Source organism: Drosophila guanche, unplaced genomic scaffold (genome assembly GCF_900245975.1).
Source record: "Drosophila guanche unplaced genomic scaffold, DGUA_6, whole genome shotgun sequence".
Classification (NCBI taxonomy): domain Eukaryota; kingdom Metazoa; phylum Arthropoda; class Insecta; order Diptera; family Drosophilidae; genus Drosophila; species Drosophila guanche.
In genome coordinates this window covers 13,322-35,166 of record NW_022995782.1, presented here as the reverse complement: position 1 = coordinate 35,166, position 21,845 = coordinate 13,322, and the positions used below count along the sequence as shown (strand labels likewise).

The 21,845-nt window shown below is 44.0% G+C and overlaps 3 protein-coding genes across 4 annotated transcripts; all 3 read right to left on the bottom strand.

The window, feature by feature from the left end:
* Positions 1-987: 987 nt before the first annotated feature.
* LOC117591449 (protein shuttle craft) lies at positions 988-5,431 on the bottom strand. 2 transcript variants are annotated; one of them, XM_034284716.1, is made up of 5 exons: positions 4,662-5,431; positions 3,122-4,590; positions 1,977-3,053; positions 1,563-1,914; positions 988-1,500 (listed from the first exon to the last, which is right to left on the bottom strand). In XM_034284716.1, the coding sequence occupies exons 1-5, from the start codon at positions 5,016-5,018 to the stop codon at positions 1,399-1,401; spliced, it is 3,357 nt and encodes a 1,118-aa protein (XP_034140607.1). In that variant the 5' UTR covers positions 5,019-5,431; the 3' UTR covers positions 988-1,398. The 2 variants fall into 2 exon arrangements, with proteins under 2 accessions (XP_034140607.1, XP_034140608.1); XM_034284717.1 differs by having other exon boundaries at positions 4,845-5,430.
* A 2,875-nt stretch (positions 5,432-8,306) lies between these two features.
* Positions 8,307-8,943, bottom strand: LOC117591452 (V-type proton ATPase 16 kDa proteolipid subunit-like). The gene has a single exon (XM_034284721.1). It carries the CDS (start codon positions 8,897-8,899, stop codon positions 8,351-8,353), a length of 549 nt encoding a protein of 182 aa, XP_034140612.1. The 5' UTR covers positions 8,900-8,943; the 3' UTR covers positions 8,307-8,350.
* A 124-nt stretch (positions 8,944-9,067) lies between these two features.
* On the bottom strand, positions 9,068-12,855 carry LOC117591451 (zinc finger protein 252). The gene is made up of 2 exons (XM_034284719.1): positions 11,164-12,855; positions 9,068-10,047 (listed from the first exon to the last, which is right to left on the bottom strand). The coding sequence occupies exons 1-2, from the start codon at positions 12,151-12,153 to the stop codon at positions 9,232-9,234; spliced, it is 1,806 nt and encodes a 601-aa protein (XP_034140610.1). The 5' UTR covers positions 12,154-12,855; the 3' UTR covers positions 9,068-9,231.
* Positions 12,856-21,845: the final 8,990 nt, after the last annotated feature.

Below are 21,845 nucleotides of genomic sequence, written 5' to 3'. Positions count from 1 at the left end.
GTACCGGGTATAAAAATTGTGACGCGTAAAGAGCATCTCACACATCCCTTCTCGTTTATTTGTGGATAGATGCATTCATTGGGCGTCGGCTAAGGTATTGCTCATCAAAATCTATGAAGAAACGCCTGAGCTAAAATTGGTTAACAAACCCTAAAAAATGAATGAAAAATGGGGCACTTTATTAATTTCATTACAATCAGATTTGAGATACTTAGGTTATGTGAAAATTTGAAGAGCTACCTCTAAAAGAAACAAAAAGTTTGGCCAAACAAAACAAAACATTTCATAAAACCATTTCTAAGCCCTACTTCTGGAGGTTCCTAGAGGGAACTAATGTAGGCTAATGTAGGGCGATGGTTGATATCATTTTTAAGTATTTCATTAAATATTTTCAGACAGTTGCATTGTCTGACAGAAGCTACCTGTTGTGAGACAAATGTTTTTTTATGCACTCTGGCATCACTTTTAAATTTCCCTCCTCGTTTGGGATATTTGTACTGCTTCGATTGCAACATTTGCAACTCATTTTGTCTGTCGCGTGCCGATTGCACTATGGTCCCAATGACCAATTTTCTTGGCCAAAAGGTAATTTTTAAAAGTTAAAACCAAGACGTGGATTTTGGCGCTCTGTATTAGAAAAAGAGTGACCATCAAAGTTGCGTACCAGAAATTTGCATAGATGGCTTCACTTTCGAAAAATCTGCTGTGAAACCTAGCGGTCATTATTGCACAGAATGTGCAGGGAAAAAGTACCAATTTTATTGCTGTTTTAAATATTTCATAAATTGGAAAATATGACTAACTGATCCAATTTTTTTGATGCATTTTATTTAGTGCCTAAACCCACCCTGTCCCTCAGCTTTTGTTGTTCTTTTCAAATTCTCTTATTCACACTATGCTTCTGCTTCACTCGGCCTCTGCCTCTGCCGTCCCTCTGCCTTTGCCACTGCCGACTTTTAACCCACCCCGTCCCGCAGCTTATATTTGTTTGATCTGTTATACTTTATATATGCAACGGGGCCAGAATGTTTTTTATTTTCAATTAAATTCATCGTACAACAGATTGTATTAACAGCATTTTCAACTCTTCAATCCATCGTCGTTTTCAGATAGATCCCCATATCCATTCAGTGTTCCAACAGACAGACGGGTGCGGTTACAGTTTCCCTAACTATTTACATTATACAAAAAAATTAATGCAAAAAGGATATTCTCCTGTGAATCGCTTTGTGTATTGTCTTCGTAGCGCTTCCTGTCTTCTTCGGCCTCCTCCTTCTCCTCCTCCGGTATCCATGCTATAATTCTCATTCCAATTGTATAATATGTAATATCCAGCGCCAACGTTTAATGAAATGTGTGTATATAAGTGCACAAACTATTCCTGATTCTGGTTCAGAGCTACTTTTTCAGACCCCAAGCATTATTGCTGGGCACTGGAACGCGTCGTTGTCCGGACTCACGGGCCAACACCTCCATAATGCTTGTGGCAGGCAGCCAGCACTGAAGAAAGGAAAGATTCAATAATTATCATTTGGGGATTATTAATTCTGAATTATGCTTACTCTTTCCTTGTGTGCCGTGGCCACCACATTGCGATTGGGTTCCTTGTCATACGACACCGACTCAATGCCGAATATCTCGCACAGTTCGTGCACCATCTGCCGCTTCTCCCTGTTCATGGTTGGAAAGGAGTGACTGCGCGACCGCTGCTTGCTCTCTTTGGCCAGCTTCACCAGATCTGTCAACGTCTCGTACACGCTCTTGGTCAGTGCCTGATTTCGTTTGGCAAATCCCCGCAAGAACTCCGAGTACTTGGTCAGAGATTTCTGCTGTGTATCCGGATTGCGCGACTGCAGTGCCTGCGCCAAACGGCGATTCCGTTCCAACACTCGACACTCTTCGTTGCAGTCCAGACTATGGAGGGAAAGATTCCGGATAGTGACTTGAATTTCCCTTAAAACGAAGATCATACTCACGTTCTGTTCGACTTGTTGACTTTAGCCGGTGCCAGTATCTCGCTGAGTTCCATATAGTTGCCGCGGGACATCTCGGCCATAGACGAGGCCAGTTGGGCGGTGGCAATGCGGCTGTGCTCGCGAGCCAGTTCCTGGCAACTGCGACTCAGCTTCCGGTTGCCGCACTCGCACTGCACCTCCACCAGCTCCTTGCATGGTGTCTCCGGGCAGGCGCCTTCGTGGCAGGCAAAAGCACACTTGTGGCCACAGAGCGTGCGCGGCTTGGTGCAGCTCTGGCGGCAAATCTCGCTTGGAGATGATTGACAGGGGCCCTCGTGGCAGGGCTTGATGCACTTGTGACGGCCACAGGGCAGCGCCTTGCCGCAGGACAGCCCGCAGCTGAAGCTCTCCTGGGAGCAGGGAACGGTTTTGCGTTGCTCGTGGTTTCCGTGGCACCATTTTGTGGTGAACATCATACAGGGCGGGCAGGTGGCCGCCGAATGGCAGTTGTGCTGCGGTGTATGCTCGCATGGATGCTGGCGCGAGCACGGACGCTTGCAAAGCGGTTTCTTGGTGCCGCACGGCACTGGCGGATAGATAACCTCGGCTCCGCACTCGCAGTAAAGCTCCTCGAAGCTGCTACGGTAGCAAGGCGGACAATTGCCGCGATGACAGGGCTGGTCACACTTGTGTTTGCCACAGCTCAATGTGCGGTTGCACGGCAGCGGACAGGCGTGATCAATGTCGATGCAGCACTCGGCATTGCACTTGTGCTTGCCACAGCTCCGCTTCTTGATGCAGCGCTTCTTGCAGCGCGCGTCGTCGGCTCGGCTGGACAGCTGGCGGCACTTAATCATCTGGTCCATGTGGCCGCATCGGCACTTTACAGCCGTCTGCTTGGGACACGGTGGACACTGCCCCAGGTGGCATTTGCTGCCACACTGATGCGGGTGTGCTGGCTTGCCGCAGCGCAGCGTCCGCGAGCAGATACCCTCACACGTGGGTATGGCATCCATGCAGCTCGAGCGCTGGGCTTCCGGCACAGGCATCTTGCCGCACGGACAGCTAGTAATCTGCTCGGGACTCAGTTTGCAGGGTCTGAAAAATTGATTTTACAAATTTTAAATACTCTCTGTGGAGGGGGCATGGCCTTCTCGTATAATCACCTGCAGTTTCCGGCGTGACAGGAATCCTTGCACTTGTGATTGCCACAAGGCAGCGGCTGGCCGCAGCTCTCCTTGCACGAGTAATTGCGCTTGTCTAGGCTCTCGCGCGTGCACTGAACCTGACGATCCTGTTTGCCACAGTGGCAGTGCTGCTCCACTTGCTCCGGGCAGGCGGCACACTTGCCCGAGTGGCACTCTTCCTTGCAATGATGCTCGCCGCAGTTCAATATCTTGTTGCAAATCTCACCGCACTTGAGCTCCTCCTTCATGGCGCACTGCATTGTCTGGGAGCTTCTGCCGCAGCCGCAGCTCCTCACTACATTCGCCTGGCACGGCGGACAGGGTCCGGGATGGCACAACAGTGTGCACGCATGGCTACATCCCTCGACGCGGCAGCACACCTCTCCGCAGCTGTGGGCCAGCTCGTTGCGCGACACTGTCGGATTTTTGAGCTTGCCGCAAAAGCACAGATACTCTCGGGGCAAATCCTGTAGCACATTCTGGCATGCCGGACAGCGCCAGCCTACATCCGACTTGGAGCTACTCGCCCAGGTGATGGTGCACTTGAGATGGATCACGTGGTAGCAGTTCTGGCAGGACCACGTCGAATGGTGCGACTTGATAGTCTCCACACAGACGAGGCACTCCAATCTCCTCTGTTCGATGTCGCGGATCAGTTTCTCCCGCTGCGAGAGCTTCTCGCTATCTGGAGGCGGCGGGGCACGGCGTGGCGAGATCTGTTGTTGCTGCAGCTGCTGCTTCTCGGGCGACGGATGGGCGCTTTCATTGCTCGTGTCCAGGTCATCGACGGCTCTCGGAAATCCGTTGATGCGATCCCGATTCCTGTTCCAGTCGTCGCGTCTTTTGTTGCTGCGATTATTGTCATAACGCTGCTGCTTCTGTGGCTTCTTACGTTCGTTGCGGTCGTATCGATCCTCGCGACGCTCTTCGCGATCATGGCGATAGTCACCGCGACGCTGCTGATGTGTGCCGCCACCCCGAAAGTCTCTATCCCGATCCCGATCACGGTCCCGCTCTCTGTCACGGTTCCGCACTCTGTCGCGGTCCCGTTCTCTGTCACGATCCCGTTCGGTGGGCAAGGCATAATTGTGATTACATCTTGGCTGTGGTCCGCCGCCTGTGGAGCTGCCGCGATGGCCATCGGCTCCCTGAAGATCTGGACGATGTGTTGCGCCCTCGTTCACGGCAGTTTCATGGTTGGCAGTGCTATTGCCGTTCGTCAGGCCAGAGGACTCCTCGAGGCTGAGCTTCATTATGTTGGGCACAAACTCTGGGGCTGACGCCTGCAGCTTAGAGGCGCTAAAATCAAACGGATTATTGCCAAAGGGCGTGTACAGATTGGAGATCGGGCTCCTCTGCACGTGGTTGTTGTCGAATGCCGCCGAACTGGCGGCGACACCATCGCCATTTTGATATGACGGAGGGAATACCGCCGGCTGCGAGTAGAACTGGTTGGGGAAAGAGAATAACCGGATTAGCACTACAAATAGGGGAGGATAACGCGCAGCAAGGCACTCACATTTCCAAAGCTATTTGAAACGTCGCCACCGGCGGCGGTGCTCCCCGAGGAGGACGGCGTTAGTCCGAAGGCGCCTCCGCCCCCACCGACGGTGTAATTCGCGTTGCTAGCCAGGAGATCATAAGGCAGTGCGCCCGTGCTGGCTGCCAGATTGTGCTGCATGATGAACTGATTGAAACTCACATAGTTGTTGTTGCCGCCGCCCTCGTTGGTGTTTCTGTTGGCATCCGTCACCACCCCAGCCACAGCTGCTGAGGTTCCATCGGTATTGCTGGCACGCGACGATGAATGCATTGGGGATTCACTGGTGGCCGGTCCTCCGCCTGTGCCATTGGTCTGGTGCCAGTACTCCGACATAGCCACTCTCCCACTGTCCACTGCAGCGCTTCCCCTTCTCGATGCAAAGTGCTCAGCTCAGCTTACGCGATTTGGTTCTTGCTCAAATTATGTATATATGTATTTTCTAGTTGCCCAAAGCACAAATCACCGTCCAAGTGGGACAGCTGCAGATGCTTGGGTATTCGCCCTTTTCCATCCCCGAAGGACTATCAAAATGAGCAGACACGTGTGCAATGACGATATTGTTAGTGATGAAATTGGCACACAAAAGCTTTCCCAGCACAGCCACCCCGCTGCCCGAAGGAAATGGGAGTATGTTACCTGGCGGTCAATTACTCTTTTATACACCCCGCGCACGCAAAAGTGATAAAATTGTCTAATTTATATAAAATAAAAACCCATAAAAAGTAATTCGACCAGTGTAACCGCTGATTTATCGATCAAATATACCAAATGCCCCTCAAAAATATACGTATTTTTAAATTTAATCGCTACAGCGAAATTGGTTGGTCGCAGACGATGAGTCCGCATTGACCAGGTAATTTATATAGAAATAAGAGAGTTAAAAGAGCTGCTTGCCGAAAGAACACTCTTGTGTATTCTTCCTTAAACCACCAAGTTTGGATTTGCAAGGACTTCCTGCAAACGAGTTTGACTGGTTATGTATAGATCGATCATGACAAAAAAGTAAGATCGGTGTTTATCAATATATTACTCCATAAAGTGATAGAATTTTTCCAAAATTTAAAAGTCGAAATTTGCATTCCTAATGAAAATTTCCAGTTCTTTAAGGTGTAATGGCTCTATTCGCGTAGGTATATCTCTTGGATTATTATAGTATTTATATATATAAAACTTACCCCTGAGGTTTGTGAACCGTTGGCATCTAAAAATCAAGTGTTCAGCATTTTCTATAACTTAGCATAGATCACAACTATTCGAGTCTTCAGCTTTGATCTTGAACAAAAAGGGTTTGTATAAAATATACCTTCTCATTTCTAAAATATACCGTAAATATACCGAAAATCTTAAATAATTTTCCTCGATGTTATTGTTCTATCTTATATTACTAGCACTAAGCAAACAACTCATAGAGACGCAAACGGACCTAAAACTGGCTGCCTAATCAGTATAGGGGATTGGCTCCCGTGCCTTCGGCTCCTGGTGAGAGAGCCTTCGGCTGAGTGAGTTTGGCGTTTGCTCTCTTGAGCATTGAACGCAAAGCGATTCTCGCAAAAACAAAGTTTTGTTTTTCCTTTGAAGTCTGATTCGTAAGTTTAAACATAGAGAGAGAGACACACACGAGACTACGAAACCAACTTGAAAAGAAAAAACAAATAAATTCTTTTTCGGCACAGCTGCCATGTCTCCACTTATAACTCTATGTTTATTCACACAGTGTATGATGAATACTCTAATGGAAAATAGCTGCAACGCCAAGTCAATTGCCGTTATTCATTATTTGTATATGTACATATTTAGATGATTATAACTGTTTATACCTCCCGTCCTAACTGTTTTTAAGAAATATATGAGCATAGAGAGGATACGCAAGATCAATTTATTTTTATTGGGGCAAGCTTCTTCATAAAGTCACAAGTTTGAAGGAAGGGTATGTGAGCTCAGCAGCAAAAAATGAAAACGCATATGAAGTTGAGAATAGATACACGCATTGTCATCATTTATGTATGTACATATGTGTCACCGCACATAAGCAATTACGAAGCAGACTTGAAAAGGAAAAACCAAACTTTGTTTTTGCGAGAGTCGCTTTGCGTTCAATGCTCAAGAGAGCCAACGCCAAACTCTCTCAGCCGAAGGCTCTCTCACCAAGAACCGAAGGCACTGGAAGCCAATCCACTATACTGATTAGGCAGCCAGTTTTAGGTCCGTTTGAAGTCTCTATGAGTTGTTTGCTTAGTGATTACTAGCTAGTTAGGACTCTCAGCGCTAAATCTATAAGATTATCCGATTCAACAATCAATTCTCTACAAGATTGGCTAGTTTTCATGCGTTTTTTTTTTATTGGATTGCTTGCAAAATAAGGTTTAAACGAAAAAGGTCAAACAAAAAGAAGCATAAGACATTAAAGGCGGGTATCCAGCACCACAAAAACAAAAAATTCCTGCCAAACTTCATATAAAAAAAAACGTAGCCAAACACTTTGGTTCGAATTTTTGTTTCTTGAGTATCCAGCAACGTAACCAAAATCCACAGATTCTTATCGATATATCGATACGAAGTGCGTGTGTGGACTGAGAGAACAGCTGGTACACAGGCAAGAAATATATGGATGACAATTCTGTTGTGTAGTTTGCGAAATGGAGGAAACAAGTGTGCGCAAAACGAAAAAAGAGAGTCGAAATAGATGGTCGGAGTCAAAAAAAATAATTTCTCCCATGACTTTATTGAAATCAATATAATTTTACTGAAATTTATAAATTAATTATATAATATTTGTGCTCTTTTGGCACTAATGGACGTTTGGCAAACCGTATGCATTATTGGCAATGGCCAAATGCTTTCTCAATTCAACTACCAGCTCAATTTGTTACTTTTTTATTTTCAGTTTAAATATCAAACCGTCACTGCAGTAAATATGTTTACAAAACACAGCTGATTCGTATGCCTGTGTTACATCCCACGCACAAACGAAATATATAGCAAATTCCTGGATAGAATTTTCCGCGGTGCTGAATACCCGCCTTAACCATACAGTATAGTTCAGCAAGACAACGCGCACACACACATGCAATACGTGCAGTGTCCATGTGAATCAAGACAAAAAACGGTTTGAAGCGCTAAAAAAATAACAATCAATACATGTGCGTCACTGGTTGCGTGTTCTACACGAACTAATACACACTCCAGGGTGGGGTACTCACGCACAATGTGCGGTGACGGTTCGCACTACTATACTGTATGATTAATGCCGGCGTACACCCGGTAGAAAGTAGCTTGTGCGCAACAACATTTCTTATCGGATCCATATGAATATCATCCCTGATTTTTCTAGTGGCCCATGTTTTTCGATCTGAGCACTAGTCTTAATTCTTATTCAAGTGTTTTAAACACTGTGTTTTAGTTGCACCATCAGTACCCTTGATGCCACTATCGATACTTCCTATGTTTTATGATTGAAAAATACCACAGTGCGGGTTGCTTTTCATGCAATCGAGGCGCGTAAATTAAAGAATTTAATAAACAAGGTTGAAGTACAATTATTTATATGATTTAATTCTATTTGTTTTAAGTGTAATAATTGTTTGTGTAATAAGTGCAGAAAGTTAAGTTAAAAGTTAGGTCTGTGGTCCTCAGCATCTCAGCTTCATCAAATTTGTTTTAGTGCATTAAACATCCACCGTGTACATGTAGACGGCGAGTATGAGGCCATACAGTCCAAGTACTTCGGCAAATATCAAAATAAGAATCATTCCAACGAACAGGCGCGGCTGCAGGGCGGTGTTTCGTACACCCTCATCGCCAACAATACCGACAGCATATCCAGCAGCCAGTCCAGTCATTCCCACGGCGAGTCCAGCGGCCAGGTGGATGTAGCCTTTGGATAGCGAATAGGTCTCGCTGGTATCCATCACTCCAGAGATCAGAACGGCCACCACCAGCCCGTAGATGGCTATAATTCCAGCCATCACCACGGGTATGATCGACTTCATGATCAACTCGGGACGCATAACAGCCGTTGCGGCTATGCCCGTTCCGGATACAGCTGTGCCATAGGCAGCCCCAAACGAGGACAACGCAATGGCCGATACCACGCCCATAATCCCATAAAAGGGCGCATAGGGTGGATGGTGCTCCATTTTGTGAATTGTATCGCGTGTGTTGTGCAGAGCCATTGGCGACAGAAGCATCTCCAGATGCATATTTCTTGAACCCATGTTAAGCCTCTCTTTCAGTGATTTCTTTTTTCAATGTTCTTCTTTATTGCTTCGACTTTTCTGAACGTAAATAACATATGAAGGAAAAGGCAATCTAGATGTATATTATTCCATATGATTCAAACTTGGAGCAGATCATAAAAACAAACTCTTAAAACTACTAAAAATATTCGATAAAGCAAAGCTAAGATATATACCATTTATAGATTTCGATTAGTCTATGAGGCGTTGAGAACTTACGTTCTTGCCAGACTAATAATATCAAACTATAATATTTATATGCCACACTTTTGGTTCTTGATACTTCCTGCGCTCATCCATCTGTATATATCTCAGAATGTCCTTAGATTGCTGAGCAGGGATTGCTGGGCTGGAGGCGGTGGTGGTGGCATGGCAAACGTTGGAGCTGCCGCCATGACCAGTGCCAGGCTGGTGGGTACCTGCAGCTGCATGTGCATATGCCCCCCCAGTGGCAGCTTCTTTACGGGTCTTGTAAAGGGTGGGGGGACAGTAGAGTCCAATGGTCGGTACTGACACTTCTTGGCATGGGTGCGCATGTTGCTGGACTGCGTAAAGGCCTGGTTACAGTTCGGATGCGGGCAGACGTAGGGTTTGCAGCCCGTGTGGTAGTTAAGATGAGTCTTCAGGTGGTGTTTCTTCGTGAAGGCTTTGGGGCAGAGGGGACAGCTGAATGGCTTGATGCCGGAGTGCAGGCGATGGTGCAGCGTCATGTTGCTGCGGTCGGCAAAGGACTTGCCACACACAGAGCACTGGTATGGCTTCTCGCCGCTGTGGGTGCGCATGTGCTGCTTGAGGAGCATCTTGCGGGAGAAACGTTTGCCGCATTCGGCACACTTGTGAGGCTTGACGCCCGTGTGTATGCGCACGTGCATATTGAAGGCGACACGCTGGTTGAACGACTTGGGGCAGTAGGGGCACTCGTACTCCTTGCGATTCCGATGGATCTTCATGTGGCTGCTGAGGTAGCCCTTGTCGTTGAAGGTCTTGCCGCATTCGGGGCACTCGGCGGCAAACTCTTTGGTCCCGCGATGAACGGACAGATGGTACTTGTAGTTACGCAGCTGGGAGAACCCCTTGCCGCAGTCCGAGCACTCGTAACGTGGCGATTTGTGCGTCTTTTCGTGCGCCTGAAAGGGAGAGAAATATCGTTCAATGTTTTGGCCATTTTGTCTGAGGGGATCTCGCTATCTCGTTTGTCGACTGCTTCTCGTGGCGTGGCTCCCTCTAGCTTGCTCTGTCTAATTTACGAGTTTCTGGTAAATGCCTTGCACCCATGCGTAAAACCAGTTCTCGCTTTGTTCGCCTCTGTTTTCGGGAAATGCTGCCTCCATTTTGAGCATTTCGTTGTAGCCTCTTATCGAGATTTGCATAAGACCAGCCGCCGCTCTCTTTTCTTCTCTCTCTTTTATTTTTTGCCGTTCTTCTGCTTCGTTGACTCCGCCCCTTGCTCTAAACTGGCTAAGCCCCGCCTTCCTTTGCTGAACTTATAGCTGCTTGAGAAAAGAGTGAGGATTGGGTGTAAAATATCTCTTTTGAGTTATGACCATATGAAAGGTTATTGCTGCTTATGGGAAAAATGTTTGGGCCTGTAATGATTTTGGAGAGTGGCAGACAAGTCTTTACCAATACGTAAAAAAATTGGCGTTAGGATTGGCGGAGTATTTTAATCGGATGAATATTCAGAAATGGATTTCCAATTCCAATGGATCCGACTCTACAACAATACAAATATTGTAATCGTATTTGTAAGGAATTTCTAATAACATTTAATATTGCAAACAATAAGATCAATACAGTTTTGGAAGCCTTAGTCGTTCGAAAACGTTTCAGGAATGGATTTGTGTTTTTGAACATCCAAAAAGTAATTTAGAGGAAACATTTTTAAGTGTTTTGCGATGCTAAAAATATGGGTATTCACCCATCATTATGTCTTAATATTAACATTTTATTACTAAACAATTTATTATGAAAATTTGTTTGAATACTTTACGTAAAGCCATATGCTTGAATGACAATAATGAACTTGAATGACATTTTGTACCAGCTTCAATTTTGTAAACGTTGAAAAATCGTGTGAAGTTATCTTCTAACACCTTGTTATTTTCTCTTCGTTACAAATCTTGCATTTTCTTAGAATTGTGTTCAGATTTTAACCATTTACTTACTTTTACTTTTCCTATTCTTGATATTAAAACCCCATCTTGGAGTACAATCTGTTTCCCTTTTCTTATCTTAAAACTCACCTGCAAAGTCTCGGAGCATCCAAAGACCTTCTCGCATATCCTGCACTTATAACTGATCTCCTCGGCTGCAGTGCTATTGTACGGGTTAATGGGATTGATGGAGCTGTGGCGTCTGGAACTAATGTTGCCTCCCATGCCGACGGCATCCATCTTTGGCATGAGTCCGGCGGTCGCTTGTGCCGTGTTCATATTGAAATTGGTGATGGTGGTCAGCGAGATGTTGGTGCTGCTGGTGTTGCCCAGATTCCTCACAGGGAATCGAACGGCGGAGCTACTCGAACTCGAACTAAAGGAGGAGGCAGCTGGCGATACCAGGGGCTTGTGTTTGTAGCCAATCTGAAGCTTTTGGTAGTAGTCAAGGCATTCCAGGCAGTCCGTCCGCGTGCATGCTGTAGCTTTTGGACGGATTAGACTAGGGTTCAGCTGCGGCTGCGGCTGCGGTGGAGCCTGACCATTGATCACATAGGGTGCAAAGTAGCATTTCTGTAGATGCTGCTGCTGTTGTTGCTGGTAGGGTGACGTAGGTGGAGTGCTGAGGCCGGCAGCAGCCGCTGCAGCGGCATAGGCGGGCAGCAGATGTGGAAAGAACTGGGCATAGAATTTGGTGGCATTCGCCATGGCCACTAGATCAGGCGGTAGCATGGAGTAACCCATATACGGGGATGCTGCACTCGTTGGCGGAACTTGGGCTGATGCTCGTGGTGGGCTAGTTGCACTTTTGGAGAGATCCAGAATGTTGGTTGAGGCATCTATCGGGGATTTCCGCTCCTCTTTCCCCAATATCCGACTGATGCTAAAGTCCGTGACTTGGGCTGGTGCCTGGACCCCCACAGGGGGACACTCATTGGTGGTGTTATTCGTGGTGGTGGAGTTGAAGCTGTTGGCATTTGTGGGGGAAGTGCTCGCTGGCGAGGGCGACATCTCGTAATTTCGTTGCAACATGGCGAGCTTGAAACCCATTCTCCTGCTCCGAACTGCAGGCGTGCTCATAGACTTTCGGGATTGCTCCGTTTACTGGTGGAAGAGACGGATCACAGTGACTGGGAACTATCGCGGTGCGCGTCAGAACACGAAATGTCTTGGGATAAGCGCCAACAACAGATTTCAACGTCTACGCTCGTCTCCGGTCTCTGAGCCAGGTCTAAAGACCAGACTCTTAGGCAGCGCGCCTCTAGCTCTCTGGCGTTTAATTGGTCGAGAAACAGGTTTCCAACCAAGTCTCTCTCTCGCACTCTCTCTCTGGGTCTCTGTGGCTCTCCAATTAACCGAACTTGACTGCTGAGACAAACTGTCGCGCTTCCACTTACGAGAGGAGCTGCAATCTCCAGAACTATTTGGTAGTAGCATTTTACTCGTCACATCTATCATAAAGCTTATCGCTGCCCTAACATCGCTCCGTCTGTCTGCCTCTCTTTCTTCTCTACAGTTCTCTCTCGCTCTCTCTGTCTTTTTCTTTCTTTTTGTGTGTGTTTCTCTGTGGGATCATCCCTGCTGGCATCGCAGATAAAGTGACTAAGATTTCTGCCTTGGCCGCGTTGTTTTTGTAATTAATTGCGGTAATAAAATGTGCGCATCGTTAAGTTTTCAAAATGTATTTCTCTTGTTCCTCATCCACAGTCAACAGCCACATCCTCGACTGCCTCTTTCTCCATCCCCAAAAGGCACATGTGTGAACCTCACGGTTATGAGCATTCGCATTTAAGTGGGGGAGGTCGATGTGGAATGCTGTGTGGGTTTAATTGGGTAAACATTTTAAGGAGCTACTGTTGATACCGAGGAAGTCATTCAAAGTTTAAAGTTGTATCTAGTTATCAAGTTAAAGTAAGGACATATTCAAAGACATATTCATATTATAAGGGTCATCGATAGAGGCATTCTGAAGTGGCAACTGCAATGGTAAAAGTCCAATAAACTCGCATCTTTCCATCTCTCAACTTCCATCCTTCAAAAGGGCAACCAGAAGGTATCCTTTAAATGTTAAAAGTTAGCCCAAAATTGTCCTAAAAAATACAATGAAAATGACCTGTTACACTTCCCGACGCGATATTACCTCAAGGAACCAAGCTCACTTTTTATGAAAGATTTGGGGTTTCAAAATGCTTCTGACAACAGTTTTTATACCCGGTACTCTAAGAGTAAATAGGGTATATTGTATTTATGCGAATAACGGTTGTATGTAACGCACAGAAGGGAACGTTTCCGACCCCATAAAGTATATATATTCTTGATTAGCATCAATAGCCGAGTCGATTGAGCCATGGATCTTGCTTTTTATACCCGGTACTCGAGGAGCCGAATTGTTTGTGATGAGTCATGTGATTTCCAACATAATCCCATCTCGGTGATCTGATAGATGTGGCCTTAATTATTCTCTTATCTTCAAAATCTTCATGTATATCATGTAGAAGAATTTGGCCCTTTGTGGAAGCGGAAGGGGGCGGGGCGAACCTTTGAAATACACTTGTTTCATTGTGATTTTGGTGACTGCAGCTTTAATAGTCTCTGATAGACGGCCAGACGGACAGACAGAGAGACAGACAGACAGACAGACAGGCAATGACTCTGCTATTGATGCTTATCACTAATATATATACTTTATGGGGTCGGAAACGTTTTCTTCTGTGTATTACATACATCAGCTTTGTGCACATATACAAAATACCCTATTTACTCTTCGAGTACAGCGTATAAAAACGCAGTTACGTAGACAATGACCATATCTTCTAGATTGCTGCACTAGATTGGGATTATACTGGATCGTTATTATAGCCGGAATGAAGAAATTAATTTGCACTGGCTACCCCCCACCCCATCCAGAAGCTTTGACTATGCTTGTTTATTCTTGTCATTCTTGGTGGAGGATATGGGCGTGGCACCGCGTTTTTTACGGAAAAATCGGTTTCTATTTTTTTTCTCAAAAAGTTAGAAGCAAAATAAGGATGGGAACATGTTTAGCAATGCAAGATTCTTTAAAAAAAAAAGTCGTAACACGAATTGAAACAGCTTAAAAACCCAAGATAATCGAAGTTTTTACCCATAAAGCATTCTCCATAGGAGTTTTCATTATAAAACAATATTACACTGGATATCAAACTCTAGCCCTCCAAAATAGCTAGTGACTAATACCTACTTCACAATTTTCTTCTTCATTGTGTTCCAAACGCGAAAAAACATTGAAATTTCTCGTTTGAGGTTATGATCTATAAATGCAAATTGTAAGAGTTGTGGTCAAATGTGGCATTTCTGACTACATAAATTTTAATTTTATTGCTCTACAACACACAATAGGTTTCAGGGTGGGAGTAGGTGGCACTCTATTAAAAAAACTTTTTCAAAAATTAGTTTTCACTACGAACATATTCGATACATATTGAAGGCCTCACTTTCACATACAATTACGAAGACATCGCCAACTACTAGATATTGTTCACATTAAAAAAAAACAGTAAAAACCCTACTGAATAAAATGCATCAAAAAAATTGGACCAGTTAATCGTATTTTTCAATTTATGAGACATTTAAATTAGCAATAAAATTGGTACTCTTTCACTGCACGTGCTTTTCAATAATGACCGCTGGGTTTCACAGCTGATTTTGCGAAGGTGGCGCCATCTATGAAAATTGGTACGCGACTTTGATAGTCACTCCTTTACCAATACAGAGCGCCAAAAGCCACGTCTTGGTTTTAACTTTTAAAATCTAGCTTTTGGTCAAGAAAAGTGGTCATTGGGTCCATAGTGTGGCCATATCCAAAGGGTATAGGACAAGGCGCTGCTGCTGCGCTGCGCCTCACTTACACGCGTATTACAATGTTCCGTTGTTCCGTGTTCACAAACGCAAAAACGGCTCGTTAATTGTATGTGTGCCGAGCCCTGGGGTACATACACACATACATGTATGTACATATAAGTAGACTGATTAAGTTGTGACGCGTGCGAAGCGTCTCACACGTTCCACTCCGTTCTATTTTAATATATACGAACATGCATACCTTATTGCTAAGCTCCTGGATACTCATACCCCAAAAGTTTTCTACACTTTCGCTGCCCACAAAGTTGCAGCATGTTGCCCGACTGGATGGCCACCAATTTGTCATCAGGCTTGAACACCTACAAACTAGACCAACAACCCATAAAACCTTGCCCATGTAAACTCGCTCAATCAAATCGAGTTCCGGAGCCAGTCCGGACCAACAGGATTCCCTGGTGCATGCATAGCATCAGTAGCGACCATAAAAATGTGCAAACAAAATGCTCAGGGTGATTTGTGCCTGGATGGAAATGTCATAAATAACGAGGTGGACTGCAGTTGGGGAACAGGATGCCAAGAAGAGGACACCAACTCGGACTTCGACTTGGAGGATCCACAAAGATGAGCTGGTGACACATAGAAACAGTCAAAGAACGAACTGCAAGGATCCCTTATGAAGTTTTTGCTGTGACTCAAAAAGGATTCTACGAGTCGTAATTGTCAATTAGCTATTCGAGTTTATTCGGTGTTTCTGGTCGGACTGGTAAACTTGTACACGATTTGTAAGCGATCAATTACCAACAGATCTTATCAGAAGAGCTCCCCAGAACAACCCAGAACAGTGGCAATTAGACTGCCGATCCTAGTTCCCGAGATTGATAGTACTCGGACTGTCAACTCGCGCTCTTATGCTTAGATTACCTCGTTTCGATACACATACATTTCGATTAAACTGTCAATTCATTTTAATTACAAGAGTATTCACATATGAAACCCCCCAAGCAGAATACCGAAAGACACCAAAAAACATACGAAACTTTAGTTAAAATATCTTGTTCTTATTCTTTTTTTTTCGGTTTATCGGTTTGGATTGCCCTTCGTGGAATTCCGCGAGATCATTTACATATAAACGAAGCAAAAGAAACTTTAAGTTTTAATTAAACTCACTAAATCATCGAGAGCAGTGATCTTGCCCAGCTCTGGGACGGCTCTCTGAGAGTTCGTTTGTTCGAATGACTAATGTTTATTAGCTGCTAATGGTTTGTTTTACAAAAGCTACGTGGTTGCCTCAAGCCAACCGTTTCCATTGTTCAACGAGAAGGGACGTGTGAGACGCTTCTTACGCGTCACAACTTTTATACCCGGCAATCAGTATTACATCTGCACCTTAGCGGTTATTTGTCAAATTTTACATTTTTTCTTCATCTGTCACCTACATTAACAACACTTCTCACGCCAACACGCTCCTTTAGCTAGCCACCCTCCCCTAGAGCCACACACTGCAGAGTGAGGGCAGAGACGCGGGAGAGACTCGGCAGAGGCAGAGACGTGTCTGCGCGAAGCAGAGTGTGAATGAGAGAATGTGCAAAAAACAGATATAAGCTGCGGGACAAGGTGGGTCTGCAAATTAATTTCTTCATTGTGGCCATAATAATGATCCAATCGGATCCCAATTTGGTGATCTGATATATATGGGCATTCCCTACGAAATGGCGTTTTTAGGTTTCTTTTAATATTTGTAGATTTGGGAGTGGGGGGCTGAAGAGGGCGGGGCTAATTTTTTAAATACACTGGTTTCAGTGTGAGCATACAGCAGTCTGGAGCAAAAAAAATTTGGTGGCTCTAGCTCTTATAGTCTCTGAGAACTAGCCTACAAACAAGACGGACAGACAGACATGGCTCTATCGGCTCGGCTATTGATGTCGATCAAGAATATATAAACTTTATGGGGTCGGAAACGTTTCCTTCTATGCGTTACGTACAACCTTTATTCGCACAAATACAATATACCCTATTTACTCTTCGAGTACCCTGTATAAAAACTGTTTCACCCGTTGACATTTTGACAAATTTCCAACTCCTTAATACCACAGTCGCTGTCGTTGTCGCCCTCGTCTTAGACTTGGGGCCTGACCTGGTCTGGCTCCAATGTAAGCTGATATCTATCTCAGTTGTTTTAGATGTACCTTACGGCTCCCTCTCTAACCTCTCTATCTCACACTCTCTGTCTCTCTCTCTCTCTCTCTGTCTTCGTTCTTCTTCTTTGTTCACACTATTCATTTTCCGCTCGTTTTAATCTGAGTTCCTTCACTTGGGGTGGTCGATATTTATCTTATTTTGTGTGCATTTAAAACTTATTTTCTTTGTGGAACCCCTTTAATGTCATGTGTTATCGGTTAATGATCAGCCGCGTTGCCAAGTGATTTTCTGTCAGCGGGTGATCATCTTTGCTCCCCTCCCCGTTCCACCTTCCACTCCTTCCTTCCCCACTGATTTGGTTGTTCTCCTTTTGGACTCCGTTTAATTGCCTTAGTTGGTCTTGGTTTCGGTTTTTGGGATGGGGTTGGCTCTTTGGACCCTTTCCTCTCGTGTGCCTCGTTATATTATGTGTAGCTTGACAAATGTGTTGAGTTAGCAAAGTTTATTGTATGTACCATGAGGTCCAGAGAGCGAGAGAGACAGAGAGAGACTTTAGCGTATAGATTAAGCGCTCTTTTTGGGGCTGCTGAATTCTCAAGGTTGATAATAAAGTGAACTGAAGATTTTGGCATGGGTGGGGCTTGGAGAGTCTCAAATTCCGAAGCACAGAAATATGTATATCTAATAAGTTTTACGTAGATGTTTACCGGGTTCAATAATCTTCTTATTTATACCCGGTACTCGAAGAGTAAATAGGGTATACTGTATTTGTGCGAATAAAGGTTGTATGTAACCCACAGAAGAAAACGTTTCCGACCCCATAAAGTTTATATATTCTTGATCAGCATCAATAGCCGAGTCGATAGAGCCATGTATGTCTGTCCGTCCATCCGTCTTGTTTGTCGGCTAGTTCTCATAGACTATAAAAGCTAGAGCCACCAAATTTTGGCTCCAGACTGCTGTATGCTCACACTGAAACCAGTGTATTTAAAAAATTAGCTCCACCCCTTCCGGTCACGCAAAAGGGCGAAAACCTCCCAAAGCTACAAAAGAAAACTAAAAACGCCATTTCGTAGGGAGTGACCATATCTGTCAGATCGCCAAATTGAGATCCGATTGGATCATAATTATAGTTACAATGAAGAAATTAATTTGCAGTGGCTAAACCCACCCCGTCCCGCAGGTTATATTTGATTTTTTCAAATTCTCTCATTCACACTCTGCTTCTGCAGTGTGCGGCCTCTGCCTCTCGCGTTCCTCTGCCTCTGCATCTGCCGGGACTGTGCAGTGTGTGACTCTGGGAAGGGGGGACGAGCTAAAATAGCGTGTTGGCGTGAGAAGTGTTGTAGATGTAGATGACAGATGAAAGATGAAGAAAAAATGTAAAATTTCACAAAAAAAACGCTAAGGTACAGGTGTAGTAGTGAGTGCCGGGTATAATAGTTGTGACGCGTAAGAAGCGTCTGACACGTGCCTTCGCGTTTATAAAAGTAATTCTTCAAAATAATTGTATATGTTTACTAAATATATTCATAGAAAATATATTATGATTGATCAAACGAAAGGAGGTATTGCTGTTAAGAGAAAATTAAGGAAGCTATTCCATGGAATGACATGTAAAATGTATATAAAAAGAAAAATCTATCTGATTTATATTTAAAGCAATTTTTCCAAATATAATCCTATTCTCTTTTATCTCAAAATACCATTACCAAGCAGCAATCGAATACACATATTTTATTAACATACAATTTATTCTACGCAATTCTCACACTCTCCATATCCCAATATTTCTCTCGTTATACATCCAATCGCACACAGTTTTAGGGTAGTTAACATCCCAACCCTCATTTAACGACTTCATTTAAAGAGCTGCTTTTTGGACTAGAAGCGTAAAATCTGTCACCCAAAAGGTCATGCAAATTCCAAGTAGGACGCCCACGAATGTCCCATCGATTCAGCCCTACAACATTTATGAAGCTATAAAATAAAGTCTTTGTTAACAAAAGGCGTTTAGGAGGTGTTATACTATTGTCTGAAAAGATATAAAAGTTCGCTGAAAACGAGACAAAGGCAAAGGAGAGTGTCGAGCGAACAAAGGTGTATATATACCCTTGCATATATACGTATGTATCTGTGGAGGAGAGTGTGGAGATGTTGTAGATCACAATCATTTCAATTAATTCAAATATAAAATAAAACAAAAAAGCGCGGAGCGGTGCAGAACGGAGCGGCTTTTGCAAAGTTAACCGCGTTTGCTCGAATACTCGTATATCAAATTTCAATACAAAATGGGCCACAGACATAAATCAAGAGCCACTCTCAACACTAAGTAGCTCTCGCTCCCTCCACAGACCCCCCACAATAGTAGAGTGAAGAAACAAACACGCCGGAGATCGTTTGAATTTTATTTCATCCTAAAAAAAAGAGTAAGCATAAAAAAGTAATCCTCTTCACACAAATAACACGAATCCCAAATTTAATGGACTGACGGATAGCTGTCAATGTCTGTCTAAAGATACCCGTTTTAAGGGTCCTTTACTTTCTTTGCAGTAAAATGTAATTTATTTTATTTTTACAGCAATTCAAATTAATTCTAAACAAGTTGAATAAGAAAGAGAGCAGACAGAAAGAGACAGATGGCAGGAAGAGGCCGACGGCAATAACTAAACATTTAATTCGACTTAATTATGTTAATGAAAACACATTTCACATGCTAGAATTAAAATCAAATTTTTTAATTTAAATTCGATCGCATCGCATGGACCATTTTTATTCGAAAAACACATTTCATTGGAATCGCTGAGAAGTGAGTGCGATAGACTGACCTAATATTTATCGACTGGTCCAGTGCGAGCGAGCGGGCCATCAAGCTGATCTGCTTATTGAGAAATTGTATGGTATCGTAATAAATCTACGGAGGAGAATCACAAGTGATCCGCTCCGAAGAGGAATGCAAAGTTGTCGTCAGCGCCAAACGGGTCTTATGTCTTTTTGTCGGCTGTCCTCTGTGGCTGTTGCTTTTGTTGGTTGTGTTGTAGAAAATGAGCGATTAACTCCAAATTTGTTAATACATAATAGCACATAAAAAGCACTCGGAAAAATTAGTTTCCAAAATACGAAGTACCGACCACAGAAAATGTATCAATGTCCTACAAAAATTCGGGGACACTTCCCTTATTTTATATTATTTATTTTGTTCCTCCTGTAGATAAAGGACTTACTCAAAATAGAGGCCGGCCTTTAACCATAAAACTTCACACCTGTAAGAACTTTAGAGATTCCTCCACAACATTCCCTAAATTCTATAACATAATCACCCAACACTTTTGCCCTGTGTATGCTCTCTGTTTAAACCACGCAACACCACAAGAGCAAACATTATTTCGCGGCAAGCTTTAATGGTCTCAGCACACATTTAAAAGCGCTACATTATTCTCTCATTTAGATCGTGGGGCAGTCCAGATGCCAAGATTTTTTTGGCTTCCTGAGAAAAATCAATCAGATCTTTAACGATGTGACAGGTTAACAAGTCTCTCCAACCGCGAAAGGAAAACTCGCAAAGAAAACAAGCTTGACTTTGAGTTGACTTGGCTTTTTGGTGGTTCATTGAGTGTGGCAAAGCGCCGCCGACTTTGATGAGGCCGGCGAACGGAGAGTGCGAAATTTGCATAATTTAATTATGGGAGTTCTTTATGGAAACTATTTGGGTGGCGGTGGTCTCCATTTTGGCAATTCTCCGAATACTCGAGGGTCGACTGATGTGAGCGATGCGATACGTTCCCCACAAAAATATAATTTCCTGAAAACAATGAAAGAAAAAGATTTTCATTAACAAAATCGTTGTTCCCTCTCTTTACTTTACGATCCATGCAGCGGCGGTAGGTTGTTGATCGCTCACCTTTTAACGACATTTTTCGAAAAGGATTTTCACTTTTCTTCTCAGCTTAAACACTGTCTAATCTGGGATCGTAAATCTGTGGAGCGTTGCTGGTCCGTGTTTTGTCATAGCTTTTCATTTAATCAACTGAAAATTACAGCTGCCGTCGGCCATGCCACATACCAAGTAGCTAATTATCTTAATGACAATTATTACTAAAGTGCGAGTAAAGACAGAGGCATAACAACTGGGTGGAAAATACAAAAGAAGTAAAATTCAACTCGGTGCGAGTCTCCTCCGAGATACTCTGGGAGACATGACACAATAGCCCACAATTATCACAAATGACCATAATTATTATCAACGAATGATTTAAACAAGAAAAAGAAAAAAACAACTAAAACGAGAAGGGACGTGTGAGACGCTTCTTATGCGTCACTACTTTTATACCCGGCTTTCAGTACTACATCTGCACCTTAGCGGTTATTTGTCAAATTTTAAATTTTTTCTTCATCCGTCATCTACATCAACAACACTTCTCACGCCAACACGCTCCTTTAGCTCGCCACCCTCCCCTAGAGCCACACACTGCAGAGTCAGGGCAGAGACGCGGCAGACGCAGAGGCAGAGACGTGTCTGCGCAAAGCAGAGTGTGAATGAGAGAATGTGAAAAAAAAACAAATATTAGCTGCGGGACGGTGTGGGTTTAGCCGCTCCAAATTAATATCTTCATTCTGGCTATAATAATGATCCAATTGGATCCCAATTTGGTGATCTGGTAGATATGGTCATTCCCTTTGGAATGGCGTTTTTGGTTTTCTTTTATCTTCAAAACTGTAAGTTTGGAAAGTTTTCGCCCTTTTGCGGGGGCGGAAGGGGACGGGCTAATTTTCGGAAAACACTGGTTTCAGTG

Bases quoted from the DNA above. Each gene is read 5' to 3' on its own strand.
- LOC117591452 (XM_034284721.1), bottom strand. From the start codon at position 8,899: ATGGGTTCAAGAAATATGCATCTGGAGATGCTTCTGTCGCCAATGGCT.
- LOC117591451 (XM_034284719.1), bottom strand. From the start codon at position 12,153: ATGAGCACGCCTGCAGTTCGGAGCAGGAGAATGGGTTTCAAGCTCGCC. The intron at 10,048-11,163 runs GTGAGTTTTAAG...TCTCCCTTTCAG, and splicing joins GATGCTCCGAGACTTTGCAG to GCGCACGAAAAGACGCACAA.
- LOC117591449 (XM_034284716.1), bottom strand. From the start codon at position 5,018: ATGTCGGAGTACTGGCACCAGACCAATGGCACAGGCGGAGGACCGGCC. The intron at 3,054-3,121 runs GTGATTATACGA...TCAATTTTTCAG, and splicing joins TGTCACGCCGGAAACTGCAG to ACCCTGCAAACTGAGTCCCG. The intron at 1,501-1,562 runs GTAAGCATAATT...TCCTTTCTTCAG, and splicing joins CCACGGCACACAAGGAAAGA to TGCTGGCTGCCTGCCACAAG.